The sequence below is a fragment of the Abramis brama genome, assembly GCF_963993115.1.
Source record: "Abramis brama genome assembly, chromosome: 12".
Lineage (NCBI taxonomy): Eukaryota > Metazoa > Chordata > Actinopteri > Cypriniformes > Leuciscidae > Abramis > Abramis brama.
Window position 1 is genome coordinate 671362 of NC_139974.1, and position 15942 is coordinate 687303.

General features: G+C 41.6%; 1 protein-coding gene across 4 annotated transcripts in view; it reads left to right on the plus strand.

Moving 5' to 3' along the window:
- Nucleotides 1–14716, plus strand: part of syngap1a (synaptic Ras GTPase activating protein 1a) — a 75242-nt gene extending 60526 nt beyond the window's left edge. For 2 of the 4 annotated variants that reach the window (XM_084131606.1, XM_084131609.1), the window contains 6 exons: nucleotides 1404–1994; nucleotides 2706–3164; nucleotides 3721–3894; nucleotides 9467–9678; nucleotides 9762–9834; nucleotides 11323–14716. In XM_084131606.1, the coding sequence (XP_083987732.1) occupies nucleotides 1404–1994; nucleotides 2706–3164; nucleotides 3721–3894; nucleotides 9467–9678; nucleotides 9762–9834; nucleotides 11323–11352 (1539 nt within the window). In that variant the 3' untranslated portion in view covers nucleotides 11353–14716. The remainder of the gene's footprint in view (nucleotides 1–1403; nucleotides 1995–2705; nucleotides 3165–3720; nucleotides 3895–9466; nucleotides 9679–9761; nucleotides 9835–11322) is intronic. The other 2 variants (XM_084131607.1, XM_084131608.1) reach the window with 2 other exon arrangements.
- The last annotated feature ends 1226 nt before the right edge of the window (nucleotides 14717–15942 follow it).

Genomic DNA, 15942 nt, shown 5'->3' on the forward strand with positions numbered 1-15942 from the left:
CACACACACACACTCAATCACTCACACACACAAACACTCATTCACACACATACACACACACACACACACACACACACACATACACACACACACTCAATCACTCACACACACAAACACTCATTCACACACATACACACACACACTCACTCACTCACTCACTCACACACACACACACACACACACACACTCACTCACTCACTCACTCACACACACACACACACACACACTCACTCACTCACTCACTCACTCACTCACACACACACACACACACACACACACTCACTCACTCACTCACTCACTCACTCACTCACTCACTCACTCACTCACTCACTCACACACACACACACACATTAAAAATACATTTAATTTTTATTATTATTAATATGTTTGTAAATAAATAGCTATAATTTAATGCAAAATATGTAAACATTTATATATAAATATGTTTGTGTGTGTGTGTTTTTGTTTTTTATTATTAATACATAATATTTTAAAAGACTGAAAAAGATTGGTTTTGCATTGTGACAGTATTTATATTTATATATAATTAAGCATGTTAATAAGACCTTTTTGTTTAGGATGAAATCAGTATAAATGACCTTTTAAAAAATGTAACTATATTATCACACAGATAAAGTTCACCACATAAAGCAATATTCATACTAGATAGCAAATCTCGCAAAATGTAACTACAATAGTCAACATTTGAAGTGGATCAAAGCCTTTCATCAAATTTATACATGTTATAACCTTGTTAAAGGTATACAATACCTGTCCTTGTCTTAGGACAACTTTGATGAACTTTTTTGATCCACTTCAATTGTTGACTACTGTATATTGTCGTTCTAATCTGCTGTAGATTTCAAGATTTTCTTAAAGACACACACACACATAAATCAATATTTGTACTATATAGACCTTATGTAGCCCCGCCCCTTTTCAGCGCTGCGCTCGTTGTCTTTTGACTTCCAGTCTGTATTTTCACAGCGATCTTGCATGTTTATTAATGAAAGGCTCGTTTTAAAATCTTCCCGGTCTACTGACATTTGTTAAGTCATCTGCTTTAAACATTACAGTCCTCATGATAACTTTCATTAACTTTACATTAAGTAAATCCACATTCAAAAGCTAATTACTCTTGGACAGCGATGCCATAGAGATATACAGAGCGGCCGCAAAAACAGAAGTTCAAAGACAATATTCTAAAGATGGCGGCGCCCTCGTTTCTCTGGCACATAAGGTCTATAGCAAATCTAACAAAGATTTTAAGATATTATCATGATGTGTATCATGAAAAGCACCACACACACACTCACACACACATTATAGTTGACAGAGTCCTGAAGCTTGAGTAACAGCACGTCTCGTTCTCAAACGGTCTGGTCTCGTGTGTGTCTCGTCAGGTTCTCAGTGTGAATAAGAGTGTTTCTATGATGGACCTGCAGGATTCGCGCATCAACAGCGTGTCGAACCTGCACTCGGTGAACGACCTGCTGAACTCGTCTCAGGGCTCCCTGGCGGGTCTGGGGTTCGGTCCGCTGGGTGGCGCCCCCCTCAGGGCCGGAGGACGCGTGTCGGCGGGCTCGGGCGGCTCCAGCATGTCGGGGGGGCTGCGTCTCGGTCACTCGGGCATGACGACGGACTCGCTGTCTCAGCAGCAGCAGCAGCAGGCGGCCGCCATGAACGTGCCTCTGTCCTTCCAGAACCCGCTGTTCCACCTGGCGTCGGACGGGCCGCAGTACCACACGCCGCCACACGGGCCTGCCGCCCCCCCGCCGCTGCTGCTAGCGCCCGAGCCGGAGAACGGGCACGTGGGCTACGGCGTGCCGTCGTTCGGGCACAGCGGGTTCTCTCGCAGCGAGGATCTGTCGGCCCTGAGGAACCAGAACAGTCTGGTGCAGCCCAACATCGTGCACTCGCACAGCTACAGCGACGACTTCACGCGACACAACCAGGCCGACTACGCCCGCAGACAGCTGTCGCTGCAGGTGCAGGTAAACCACGCCGTTCAGTGCCACACACGCTTGTGCTCATCATACACTGTAGAAAAATATGGATGTAATGTCCGTGACGTCACCCGTGGGCAGTGTTTGGGAAAGTTACTTTAAAAGTAATGCATTACAATATTGCGTTACTCCCTTAAAAAGTTACTAATTGCGTTACTTAGTTACTTTTTTGGTAAAGTAACGCATTACAATATTGCATTATTCCCTTAAAAATAACGACTTGCATCACTTAGTTACTTTTTTAGAAAAGTAAGGATTTATAATATTACGGTATTCTCTTAAGATTTTCAAGTATTCAGGTACAGAAACTTATCAAATGTAAAATAACACTGCACTTTATTAATAAAATATACATTACAAATATAGTTACAAAAGCTATTCAGTCAAGAACGAGATAATATTCTCTCTGTCTTTTGTTGTTTGATTAGTGTTATTATAGAGACGACAGCAGGAATATTAGGATGTCCCTTTAAGAGCTGCATGGTCTCTCATGGAGTCTCTCGCGCTTGAATGGTTTGAAAGTCATACTGAAATGCTCACAAAGGAATCGCTAAGAGGAATCGAAATTAAAATTTTATAACAAGTATCTGATTCCTGACCCTCAAGTATTCGATTCGATTAAACGATTTTCGATTCCCTACCCTACTAATACTGCTGTTGAAATCTCTCTCTGTGTGTGTGTGTGTGTGTGTGTGTCAGGAGAATCTCCAGCAGCAGGTTCTGATGGGCATCGCCCCGCAGACAGCGACGGGCACCGGCACGCCCGCCTCTCTGGCCACGCCCCCAACCACCATTCACCCCGCCCGCCAGGCCTCCATGGCCCCGACCCCTCCTCAGCGCATGAAGCCTCAGCCCCCCCACCAGCTGTCCGTCAGCTCGGCCGCTAACTCCACCCCCCCGAAGACACGCCCTCAGAGCGGGAACCTGCTGCAGTCGCCCGAGTCCAGCTACGGCGGGAGGCAGGTGCCCAGGCAACAGCTGTCAGTCAAAGATAGCCCCGCCCCCGGGCTGCCGCATCAGTCCAGCACGGCTGCGGAGAGCCCCGCCCCTCAGGGCGGAGCCAATGAGAGCGCTGAGAACACACCGACCGGCCAATCAGCAAAAGCCTCGCAGCAAACCAACCAGCAGCATCTGCTCAAGCCAGGCATGAACAAACAGGTACGAACTGGGTCACAGTGTCTCGTTACGTTTCCATACTGTCAAATCATCATATTAGAATGATTTCTGAAGGATCATGTGACACTGAAGACTGGAGTAATGATGCTGAACATTCAGCTTTGATCACAGGAATAAATTACACTTTACTATATATTCACATAGAAAACAGCTGTTTTACATTGGAATAATATTCCATTGTTTGAACTGTATTTCTGATCAAATAAACTGACTCTTTCAGAAACATTAACAATGTGTCATTGTTACAGTGTAATTATATATTTAAGTACTGAGTAATATTAATTAGGAACATGTACTTACTATAGAGTTAGGGTAGGATTGGGATTTGGTTGAGGGTTAGTTGCATGCATAATTTACTCTTATTACTATGGTAAGTACATGTAACATACATGTAATGAACTTTTGACCGCTAGTGTATATCCTCATATAGTCTCAAATTAATCAATGATATACTGTATATATTCTGATGAGTGGCGTCTGTGGTCACATGCTCTCTCTCTCTCTCTCTCGCTCTCTCTCTCTCTCTGTGTGTGTTCAGGGCTCGAAGTCTCCGTCCACGCTCAACCCCCCCACTGCTGCGTCGGAGCGTACGGTGGCCTGGGTGTCCAACATGCCTCACCTCTCCGCGGACATCGAGAGTCTGCGTGTGGACCGAGAGGAGTTCAAGCTGAAGGAGCATTCAAAGAGCATGGATGAGTCCCGCCTGGACCGGGTCAGTACTCATTCCACCTAGGGTTAGGTTTTGGTTGAGGGTTAGTTGCATGTAATTATGCATAATTTACTGTTATTACTACGGTAAGTACATGTAACATATGTAACAAGGACACTGTAAAATAAAGTGTTAGCCCAAAATTTTATAATTTCACATTTGCATTTATTCATTTAGCAGACACTTTTATCCAAAGCGACTTACAAATGAGAGCAACAGAAGCAGTTAAACTAACAATAGGACAACAATATGCAAGTGCTGTGACCCTTCCCAGTTTAATCTAAGGCAGTACCTGTATTATTTATTTTTTAAATATAATAGATATAGAATAGAAGATAAAGTGTTAGTATTAATGGATCAGGTGTTGCCGAAAAAGATGCATCTTCAGCCGTTTCTTGAAAATGGACACGGACTCAGCCGCTCTGGTTGAGTTAGATAATTTCTCCAGCAGGGAACAGTCATGGTAAAGGTCCGAGAAAGAGATTTTGTGCTTCTTTGAGATGATGCACCACAAGCCGTCGTTCGCTTGCAGAGCGCAAGTTTCTGGATGGCACGTAAGTCTGAAGTAGTGAGTTTAAGTAAAAGGGAGCAGAGCCAGTGGTTGTTCTGTAGACAAATGTCAGTGACTTGAATTTGATGCGAGCGGCAACTGGCAACCAGTGCAGTTTAGTGAGGAGAGGAGAGGAGAGGAGAGGAGAGGAGAGGAGTGAGGTGTGCTCTCTTCGGCTCGATAAAGACCACTCTAGCTGCAGCATCTGGATCAGTTGCAGAGGTTTGACTGATGCTGGAACACCAGCCAGGAGAGCATTACAATAGTCCAGTCTGGATAGAACTAGCGCTTGGACAAGGAGTTGTGTAGCTCTGATAGGAAGGGCCTGATCCTCCTAATGTTGTATAAGGCAAATCTGCAGGACCGAGCAGTTCTAGCAATGTGTTCTGTGAAGTTCAACTGAGTTATGGATGACGAGTCTAGCTGAATGGAGAAGTTGTGTTGTAGTGTTGGGGTGGCCGGGACCACAAGTAGCTCTGTCTTCGCAAGGTTTAGTTGAAGGTGATGGTCCTTCATCCATCCAGAAATGTCTGTCAGGCAGAGATACGATCAGCTACCGTCGGATCGTCAGGCTGGAATGAGAGGTAGAGTTGTGTGTCATCAGCGTAGCAGTGATAGGAAAATCCATGTTTCTGAATCACAGATCCTAGTGATGTCATGTAGATGGAGAAGAGAAGTGGTCCCAGCGCTGAGCCCTGAGGCACTCCAGTAGCTAGATGTTGGGTCTTAGACACCACCCCCCCCCCATAACACCCTGAACAACCTACCTGAGTTGAGTGTCCGCTTTTGAAACCTGACTGGTTGTTGTCCTGGAGGTTCTTCTGTGTAAGAAAGGAAGAGATCTGGTTGAAAACAACTCGTTCAAGTGTTTTCGTGACGAATGGAAAAAGGGATACCGGTCTGTAATTTTCCAGATGTGCTGGATTTAGAGTGGGTTTCTTAAGCAGTGGGGTTACACGAGCCTGCTTAAATGCTGTGGGAAAGGTACCAGTGTGAAGAGAGGTGTTTATGATGTGCGTGAGTGCGGGCACAACTGAGGAAGAAATGGCTTGAAGTAGGTTAGTGGGAATAGGATCAAGCGGACAGGTGGTGGGGCGATTGGAAAGGAGGAGTTTGGAGACTTCTGCCTCTGAAAGCAGAGAGAAGGAGGGTAGAAAGTGTGTGTTAGCTGGTAAGATGTGTGTGTCAGTTTGTGGATTGGTAAATTGGCCGCTGATGGTGGTGGTTTTATATATGAAGAATGTGGCAAAATCATCAGCTGTTAGTGTTGATGGAGGAGGAGGAGGAGGAGGAGGGTTAAGACAAGAGGAGAAGGTTTTGAAAAGCATGCGAGAGTCAGAAGAATTGTTAATTTTGTTGTGATAGTAAGTCATTTTAGCAGGAGAGACATTAGCAGAGAAGGAAGAGAGGAGGGATTGATAAAGACCAAGGTCAGTAGGATCTTTCGATTAACGCCTCTTCCTCTCTGCAACCCTGAGTTTAAATTGATGTTCGCGGAGAACATCAGATAAGCAGGGGGCAGAGGGTGTGGCGCGGGCTGGCCTGGAGGAGAGGGGGCAGAAGTTGTCCAAGCAGGATGTTAGAGTGGAGAAAAGAGCATCAGTTGCACTGTTAGTATCTAGTGTTGAGAGCTGATCAGGTGGAGGAAGTGTGGATTATACACACCTAGGAGTTATAACCAGAGCTAGGTGGAGGGATGCTAATGCCAAAGGTCGCCGCAGCCTAGTCCAGGAAGAGCTTCACGCTCTGTGGGAAACCGGCAAGCCTTGAACACGTGTTGTCATCATGTCAGGCTAGCCTGGCTGATGGCACGTTCAGATGGAGGCATGACCAGATACTTGCCGAGCTGGCTACAGGCCTGGAGGAAGAGAGAAGACCCACAACAGCACGAGGACGTCAGCACCCCGTTTGATCAGGTTTGTTAGAGCAGGGGAGAGCTCTAGCGGGACATCAACTGGCGCAGGAATCCTGACATCGGCTCCTGACTGGGACATGAGAGTTGACCGCCGGAGACAGCTCACGTTTCCAGAGGAGATCACTACCTCAACTCTCAGACCAGACGTAGTTCTGTGGTCCAGAGCAACAAAACAGGTGGTGCTGCTGGAACTGACTGTGCCATGGGAGGAGAGGATAGAAGAGGCCCATGAGAGAAAGCTTGGTAAAACCCAAAAGTGCCAACAAGTGGGATGGCGGGCATGGAACTTGCCAGTGGAAGTAGGCTGCCGAGGATTTCCTGGGCAGTCACTTTGGAGCGCCCTGTCCAGACTTGGAATAAGAGGTCCCAGCAGGAGACGGCTCGTTGCAAATATCACGAGAAGAGCAGAGACAGCATCGAGATGGCTGTGGCTGAAGCGCAGCGAGCGATGGAACAACCCACCGGGAACACAACAGAGCACTGGCTATGGAGCCCAAGGGGCGAGGGGGCTGAGCCAGGACGCAGTCAAGCCCTCTGGAGGTGTTGTGGGCTAACTGACGAAACACTGTTGTGGGCTAACTGACGAAACACTGTTGTGGGCTAACTGACGAAACACTGTTGTGGGCTAACTGACGAAACACTGTTGTGGGCTAACTGACGAAACACTGTTGTGGGCTAACTGACGAAACACTGTTGTGGGCTAACTGACGAAACACTGTTGTGGGCTAACTGACGAAACGTGTTGTGGGCTAACTGACGAAACGTGTTGTGGGCTAACTGACGAAACACTGTTGTGGGCTAACTGACGAAACGTGTTGTGGGCTAACTGACGAAACACTGTTGTGGGCTAACTGACGAAACGTGTTGTGGGCTAACTGACGAAACACTGTTGTGGGCTAACTGACGAAACAGTGTTGTGGGCTAACTGACGAAACACTGTTGTGGGCTAACTGACGAAACACTGTTGTGGGCTAACTGACGAAACACTGTTGTGGGCTAACTGACGAAACGTGTTGTGGGCTAACTGACGAAACGTGTTGTGGGCTAACTGACGAAACACTGTTGTGGGCTAACTGACGAAACGTGTTGTGGGCTAACTGACGAAACACTGTTGTGGGCTAACTGACGAAACGTGTTGTGGGCTAACTGACGAAACACTGTTGTGGGCTAACTGACGAAACACTGTTGTGGGCTAACTGACGAAACACTGTTGTGGGCTAACTGACGAAACACTGTTGTGGGCTAACTGACGAAACACTGTTGTGGGCTAACTGACGAAACGTGTTGTGGGCTAACTGACGAAACGTGTTGTGGGCTAACTGACGAAACACTGTTGTGGGCTAACTGACGAAACGTGTTGTGGGCTAACTGACGAAACACTGTTGTGGGCTAACTGACGAAACAGTGTTGTGGGCTAACTGACGAAACGTGTTGTGGGCTAACTGACGAAACACTGTTGTGGGCTAACTGACGAAACGTGTTGTGGGCTAACTGACGAAACGTGTTGTGGGCTAACTGACGAAACACTGTTGAAGGAGGGCACCCACCTGATGACCCGAAGAAAGCACCTTGGGCCCACACCACAAAGCTCAGTAGGTTGGACTTGTAATTGGGTGGCTGGGACTTCACCCAGCCATTGAGCGATGATCCCATCGTAATTCAGACGAGATTTTGCGTAAAGAAATGGAAAGTATTTTTAGAACCAAAAGATTGATTTTGCATTAAACACATTAATAAAAAGCAGACTTTCCTATTTTCATGCTTAAGGCGAGACACGGCAGGCAAAAATATCTTTCTTTTTTTTTTTTCACTGGTCAATTTTGAGATTTTGGGATATTTGTCTTCAATAACATGTCTTCTTTCAGACTTGTGGTGAAAAAAAGTCCGAAATACACATTTAGGTCTTTATTTTACTACACTTTGTCTGTTTGCGTCTGTAGATTTCTCATAAATTCAACAAAAGTTGGCGTTGTTAATCAACATGCTGCTCCGCGATCTCTGTCTGCTCTCTGTCATCACACACACCGCTGGAAAGCTCTTTCTCTCCTGTACAATGCTGTCAGATCCAAATATGGTCATTTCCTTTTTATCAGCAACCAATTGTGAAAGTAAAAGGGCTGAATGCGCAATCTCATTGGCTGATGATAAATCTTTAAAGCCCGTTTTCTCAAAATGACCTTTCTCTCATTCTCCAAGTCCGAAATCTCCACTTCAGTGGCACCGATATACACCAAACTCTCCAGTCTTGTACCTAGTTATATTATGAAGACATTTACAGAGGGATTTGTAAATATATTATTCCTAGCCTGATTTATATAACATTTTATTCCAAAAAACATGGCGAAAATCATTTTTTTAAGGCTATTGACAGTATTTTCTGATTTTTTTCCCCATCTAATATGTGAACACAATGAAAACAATTTTTTAACCTGGCTTTATCCAATACTCAGATTTATGCAAATGCTGCAAATTAGCGCATATTTCATTAGATATTGCCTAATTTGCATATTTAAACATTAAATTACAGAATACATTTTTTCTCATCTTAATGTAGGAAATCAACTGTAAAGTTTCATGGGGATATCTGCTAGTTACAAATGTTACCCTATTCACCTGAAGTGTCTCGCCTTAAACCAGTATAAATGACTGATTGAGTGAAAATGTTTTATTTCAACTTACATATTTTAAATAATTAATGAATTTAAAAATACTTGTTCTGATGAAAAATCTATACTTTACATATAAAGAAAGACATTTATAAAACCAAAAGATACGTTTTGCATTGTGACTTTTTATTTAGCATAATAACAGATTAGTGAATGAAAGAATGTAAGCCGCTGAAGCTCTGCCATCATCATCATGACTGATTCAGTGCAAATATTTTATTGCAACTTACATATTTTAAATAATTGATGATTTTACGTATTGTTATTTTACGTATAAAGACTATTTGTTATTTTACTAATTGTATTTTACGTATAAAGACTACACAGACATTCATACAACCACAAGACAAGTGTTGCATTGTGACATTTTATTTTGCATTGTGAGATGATCTGCCATCCTCATCCTCCTCCTCCCGGTGTGTATGTGTGTGTGTGTGTGTGCAGGTGCGCGAGTACGAGGAGGAGATCCACTCGCTGAAGGAGCGTCTGCTGATGTCGCACCGTAAGCTGGAGGAGTACGAGCGCCGGCTGCAGTCGCAGGAGCATCAGACCAGCAAGATCCTGCTCCAGTACCAGAGCCGGCTGGACGACAGCGAGAGGAGGCTCCGGCAGCAGCAGCACGAGAAGGACTCGCAGATCAAGGGCATCATCAACAGGTCAGACGCCTCACACACACACACACTTCACTGACGCAGCAGAGCATCCTGGGAATGTGTGTGTGTGTGTGTGTGTGTTACAGGCTGATGGCGGTAGAGGATGAGCTGAGAGGGAGTGGAATGCCTGACCTCAAAACCAGATTGTTCACAGAACAGGTTTGTCACACACACATGTCTGTAACCTTCATGTCTCTCCACGAGTGTGTGTGTGTGTGTGTGTGTGTTACGTGTGGGTGTGTGTGTGCGTGCATGGGTGGGTGTTCACAGAACAGGTTTGTCACACACACACTAGAAACCGTCTGTAACCTTCATGTCTCTCCACGAGAGTTATGTCTGAGTTACGTCATGCCTGTGTTCATTTGATATGAATCAGATTATCTTTAAGCCCATTTTTATTTGTAAGAGATCTCACTCGATATTACCATATGATTGATAAATATTTAAACCATTTTATCATTGAATTTCCCGCTCAAATATCATGAAATATACCGTTAAGTCTTGTTCAGCCAAGAACGACAACTGTGGATAAAAACTATAGTGATAACTATATACCGATAACTATAGTGATAACTATATCAGTCCCTGTAATGATAACTATAGTGATAATAACTATACCATTAACTATAATAACTATAGTGATAATAACTTTTATGATAGCATAGTGAAAATAATATATAATATATATAATATTTATATTTTATATATAATATAAAAATAACTATAATGATAACTATAGCAATGATAATAACTATTCCGATAGATATAGTGATAACTAAAATTATAAATATAATACCGTCCACACCTAATATAGTCGCCTGTCGCTTTAAATGCTCGAGCTCTTTAAAGCATGACGGATTCTGATTGGCTGTTAATGTTTATATTGTTCATCAGCTGGGAAAAGATCGTTCTGATAGTGATTCCAACGATGTCGTTCCTCTGTGTTTTATTGTAGCTGTGATGTGATCTCTGCTATCTTAGAGTTAAAGCGATTATTAAAATAACTTTATATTGGCTGACAGTGACAGCGCGTCCTCAGAGGGAGGGCCTGTGATTGGCTGATGGAGAATGACATCATATAGAGCGACTCGAACACATTTACTCTTCAGTTTCTTCTCATCGTGTCTGTCATCATTTATTCCTGTCCTTCAAACGCGCTCTTCAGTCACTGATCATCAGCCTCATAATTCTATTCACATGACTGTGTTTTAATGCAATTAACTGTTTGATGAATATTGAATTAATTATTCCCATTGTGATGAATTTATGAGTGTGCCAGTGTTCGAGTTTCATTTTAGATTATCATTATAATAATATTTTGATATTTTTAGCTTTCATGTTTATTTTTTGTATTTTCATTGTGTGCTTTTGTCATTTTAGTTTTTTTTTATTTAAATTTTGCTATTTAAGTTAATTTTATTTTGTTTTATTTTTGTTATTTATTGATTTCTAGTTCATAATTTTTCAGTTTATCTCCAAGGTAACATTTGTAAATCTCGTTTTTTTTTTAGGTTTTTTTTCAGGTTTTCAACTTTTCCTGTTTATATTTGATGTTGTTTCAGCTTTATTTCAATGAACAGAAATCATGCTTTTAACAGTTTTAGTTGAGGATCCGCCCCTGAATCTCGGCCTCTGTTTCTCCCTCAGCCGATATATGGTGCCCACTCTGGAACATGATTGGCCCGGGCAGGACTAGAGGACACGTGATTGGTTGAACCTCAACCCAGGAGTGTCTGACGATTGGCTGAGAGAGAAGAGAGAGGCGGAGCCTGAGCAGGACGACCAACTCTACAGTCTTTCTTTCTCTCCTTCTCTCTCTCTCTCTCTCTCTCTCAAACACACGCTGAGAGAATATATATGTATATAAGTGATATATAAATATATATTTCTCAGATGTGTCTCTCTCTCTCTTGCTGTCTTTGTCTTTTTTGAGCCAAATGGACGACAATCAGCATCTCGAGGCCGAAACAATCACACCGATAGCACAAAGAAAATCACCGCAGACGGAGAGAGAGAGACAGCACTCGTTCTCTTCCCATCATCTCTCTCTCTCTCCCTTTACTGCAGGAGTGTGTTTGTGTACATGAGTATGTGTGTGTGTGTGTGTGTTTGATCAGTTGCAGCCTCAACTTCCTAATAATGACTCTTGTTTTTTTCAAATGATGTATTGAGGGGCTTGATTCTTTCTGAGCCAATCAGACGCTGCCGTGCCGCTCAGAGCCCCGCCCCTTCCTGTCTCCTCTCCGTGCCTAAAGAGCTCCACTGAGAACAACAGGGCAAACGCAGACTCCACGAGCGAGTCGAACACTCGGTTTATCTCATGCTCATGTGGATGTGAATCTCCGAACACGAGACGTTTGCTGTTTGTACGAAGAGTTTCAGTGATTCAGATGAAGACCATCATCATAAACTCCAGCGTTCACTGAAGCTCTCGCTCTCAGACGCCAGTGAGCCGCTCCTGTCACTCATCTTGTGATTCACACGCATTTCACCGTTTTGATTTGATCAGATCTATCATCAGACGCACACAAACTGAGCTCTTCACGACAATCCGTCAAAATAAAAGTTCGGTTTAACTTGAAGAAATTGTGACAGAAATTATGAAAGATAAAATTATAAAAGAAAATATTACTATTGTACAGCAGAATGTATTTCGCAAAGTAATAATAATAATAAAAGTAATTAAAAAAATATTAAAACTTTATTTTTAAGGACTATTAGACAATCGTCCGTGTTTTAATTTTTATCAGAAAGCCTGTTGTGCAGCACTTAAAAAAATAAAAGAAATTAAACTTTCATTTGAGTACATTTTAAAAACTTAATTAAATTGTTGATATTTTATGCCTTAATTTGAATAATACCACCGTTTTTGGTAATGTATTTGTATTAAATCATAAATTTAGAAAAAATTATAACATTTCATTATTAATGTAAAAATTAACACATTATTTCATTAAGAAAGTTGTATGAATTCACTTGATTAGACATGCTTTTTGATTATCTAAGAAAAAAATAGAATTTAAGAAAAAATTAAATAGATTTCATAGGGCCCTAAATGTGTTTTTTTGTAAAACTTTTAATACACTTTTGTTCAATTGTTTAAGTTTCATGATTTCAATTAATTAGACGTGCTTTTTAACTAATGTTTAATTTTAACATTAAACCGGAATCCAAAAATATTTAAATGAAAGACAGAATTTGAGAATAAAGTATTAGTGATAATGTTGCGAAACATTGATTTGCGCGTCTTTCGGAGCAGTGTCGTGCGTTAGTGCGTATGACGAGTCATCAGAAGTTTCATATTGATGCTTCCCTACAGATGTTGCCTATTCATATTTTTCATGAAACGGTGAAATGGTTTCCTCTAGTATTAGGTGTGTGTGTGTGTGTGTGTGTGTGTGAGAGTGTGTCCTGATCATCAACGCTTCAGTCGACCGTCTGTGGCTCACTGGGTCTGAGAACAGCGCTTGTGCTTCATTCATTCACACACACACACACACACATTCTCTCTCTCTCTCACACACTCACTCTCTCTCTCACACACACACACACACACACTCTCTCTCTCTCTCTCTCTCACACACACACACACACACACACACACTCTCTCTCTCTCTCTCTCTCTCTCACACACACTCTCTCACACACACTCACACACTGACGGGCTGCTGATTTCTGTACATAGAGTCCAGATTGAAAGTTTCTCTCATTTTAAGTGGGTTGAGTTTTTCTCTTTTCTTGGTGTTTGATGGATGATACTCATATACGCCAGTCGCTGCTGGGGCTTTAGTCACTTACTTTCGTCTTTATTTACCTTTTCTGTTGGAAGTATTACTTTGGTCTGCATTTCAGGTAATAATAGTTATGAAAAAAGATGATAATGAACAGTGTTTCTGTGCCTACAGTTCCAATACTGAGCTCTGATTGGCTGAACACGAGCACGTGCCACCATGAGACGCTCTGATTGGCTGAACACGAGCACGTGTCGCCATGAGACGCTCTGATTGGCTGAACACAAGCACGTGCCGCCATGAGACGCTCTGATTGGCTGAACACAAGCACGTGCCGCCATGAGACGCTCTGATTGGCTGAACACAAGCACGTGCCGCCATGAGACGCTCTGATTGGCTGAACACGAGCACGTGCCGCCATGAGACGCTCTGATTGGCTGAACACGAGCACGTGCCGCCATGAGACGCTCTGATTGGCTGAACACGAGCACGTGCCGCCATGAGACGTACATTTCAATAAGGCGATCATAAACAGCCATGGTGTGTGTACAGGGGTCAGTTATGCTACGACAGATCGTGATCGTGTATCTTTTCCCATCGTGTAGCACTAGTTCTTACTGCTATGAGTTCATGATGAACGGGAACCACCCGCTAATTTAGCCATAGACACAGACAAGCCATAGCATTGACCTCTGACCCCTGACCCCTGACCCGATTCAGGAGCGTAGGATGTATATATTTATATATTTACTCATGGAAATATTCTCGAATGCGGGAGAGATTCGTTGATTCTAGAGTGCAGCATCTCTGAATATGGAGTGATGTTTTGAATGTTCATATTATGATTATTATTATAAAGATATTATTATATTCAAATATGATTATTATTGTAATTATGAATTTCATTTTATTGACAATGATTGATAAACAGAAATGTCTTTCTTTTTGTGAATATGGAGAAGTTTACATTTTTCTGGGGAAATATTACAAAACTTTAAATATTTCAACAAACAAATAAATGACTATATACATGCTTATCAAAAGACGTGTTTTTATTTTATGAATCTGTTTATTTTAGGCCCTGAAATGTGTTTGAGTTTAGAGTAATACACTGGTGGTGTTAATGACTGAAAGCATCATCACATTAGACTTAATATTTAATAAAAGAATATTGGAGGTTTGAGGAATGTGCAGAACTTTGTAAATGTGTCAGTATTATTTGTACGAATAAATTTGTTATAAAAAAATTATAACCGAATTTCTGAAAAATAAAATTTTATTATTAATGTAAAAATTAATACATTATTTAATTGTTAAGAAAATTGTATGACTTTGCTTGATCAGACATGCTTTTTGATTATTAAAATTTAATCGAACTATTAAAATGGAATCCAGAATGGAAAACACAGGATCTGGTTAAAAAACAAAACAATAGAATTTAAGAAAAAATCTAATCGATTTCATAGGGCCCTCAAATGTAAAACATTTAATACATTTTTGTTCAGTTGTTTGTTTCATGATTTAAAAAAAATTAGATGTGATTTTTAACTAATGTTTATTTTAACATTAAAATGGAATCCAAACATATTTAAATGAAAACTAAATTGGGGGGGGGGGTGGGGGGGGATTATTTAATAGGGCCCTAAAATGTATTTTTTGTTAAACGTTTAATGTGTTTTTGTTAAATAGTATGCTTCATCACTTTAAAGGTGGTTTTTGATTACTAACATTTAAATTACCCCTTAAAATGGGATTTAAAACCAATTTAATTTAATACAATTTACAGTAATAAATTATTGTACATTGTTAAACAACATTAAAGGTGTTGTACTTCTGTCCCACAGCCTCGTTTTCATGCCTGTAAAACATTAAACATAGTGAGTTAGGCTAGCTAAAAAGACGCATGAATATCTTTATATGAAATAGACTTCAGCAGATGATTTTACTAAACTAACACATTACAAGACAAGCGTCAGCTAACACAACTTTAAAAAGTTACCGTAAAGTAAAAACATTAAAATAAGTACCATGTAATATTGAGTTAATACATATAAAATTCAACACATTCTCACCTATGAAAGGTCATAAATTCTTCGGAATGTAAATATCCTCGGTTACACAACCAGAATCTGCGCAATGTTGTGGCGTCATTACTCTTACTGTGAGTGACCACACCACTGACCGTTCCAAGATGGCGGACGCGCCGACGTGTCTGGAATTGGAGCGTCGAATGCGGATTCTACGTCAAAATATCAACGCTCGTCATGTCCCTTCCCAGTCACCGTAGAATATACCCAGATATTTTATCATAACTTTATAAACTTCTCGTTATTTTATGATTATTTCTAGTGCCAGATATAGATTTGAAAGTTTCAGTTAATAGACAACTTCATTTTTGTTATATCTTTTACCATAGTTATTCCCCGTGAGGGGGTGCACCGTTCCTGGAGGTACTGCAATACCAGGTCGATGCGTGGAGTGGACGGAGCAAGCCCCTGTTCCATCTCCCTGATCCAAAAATCAATTTAATATATGG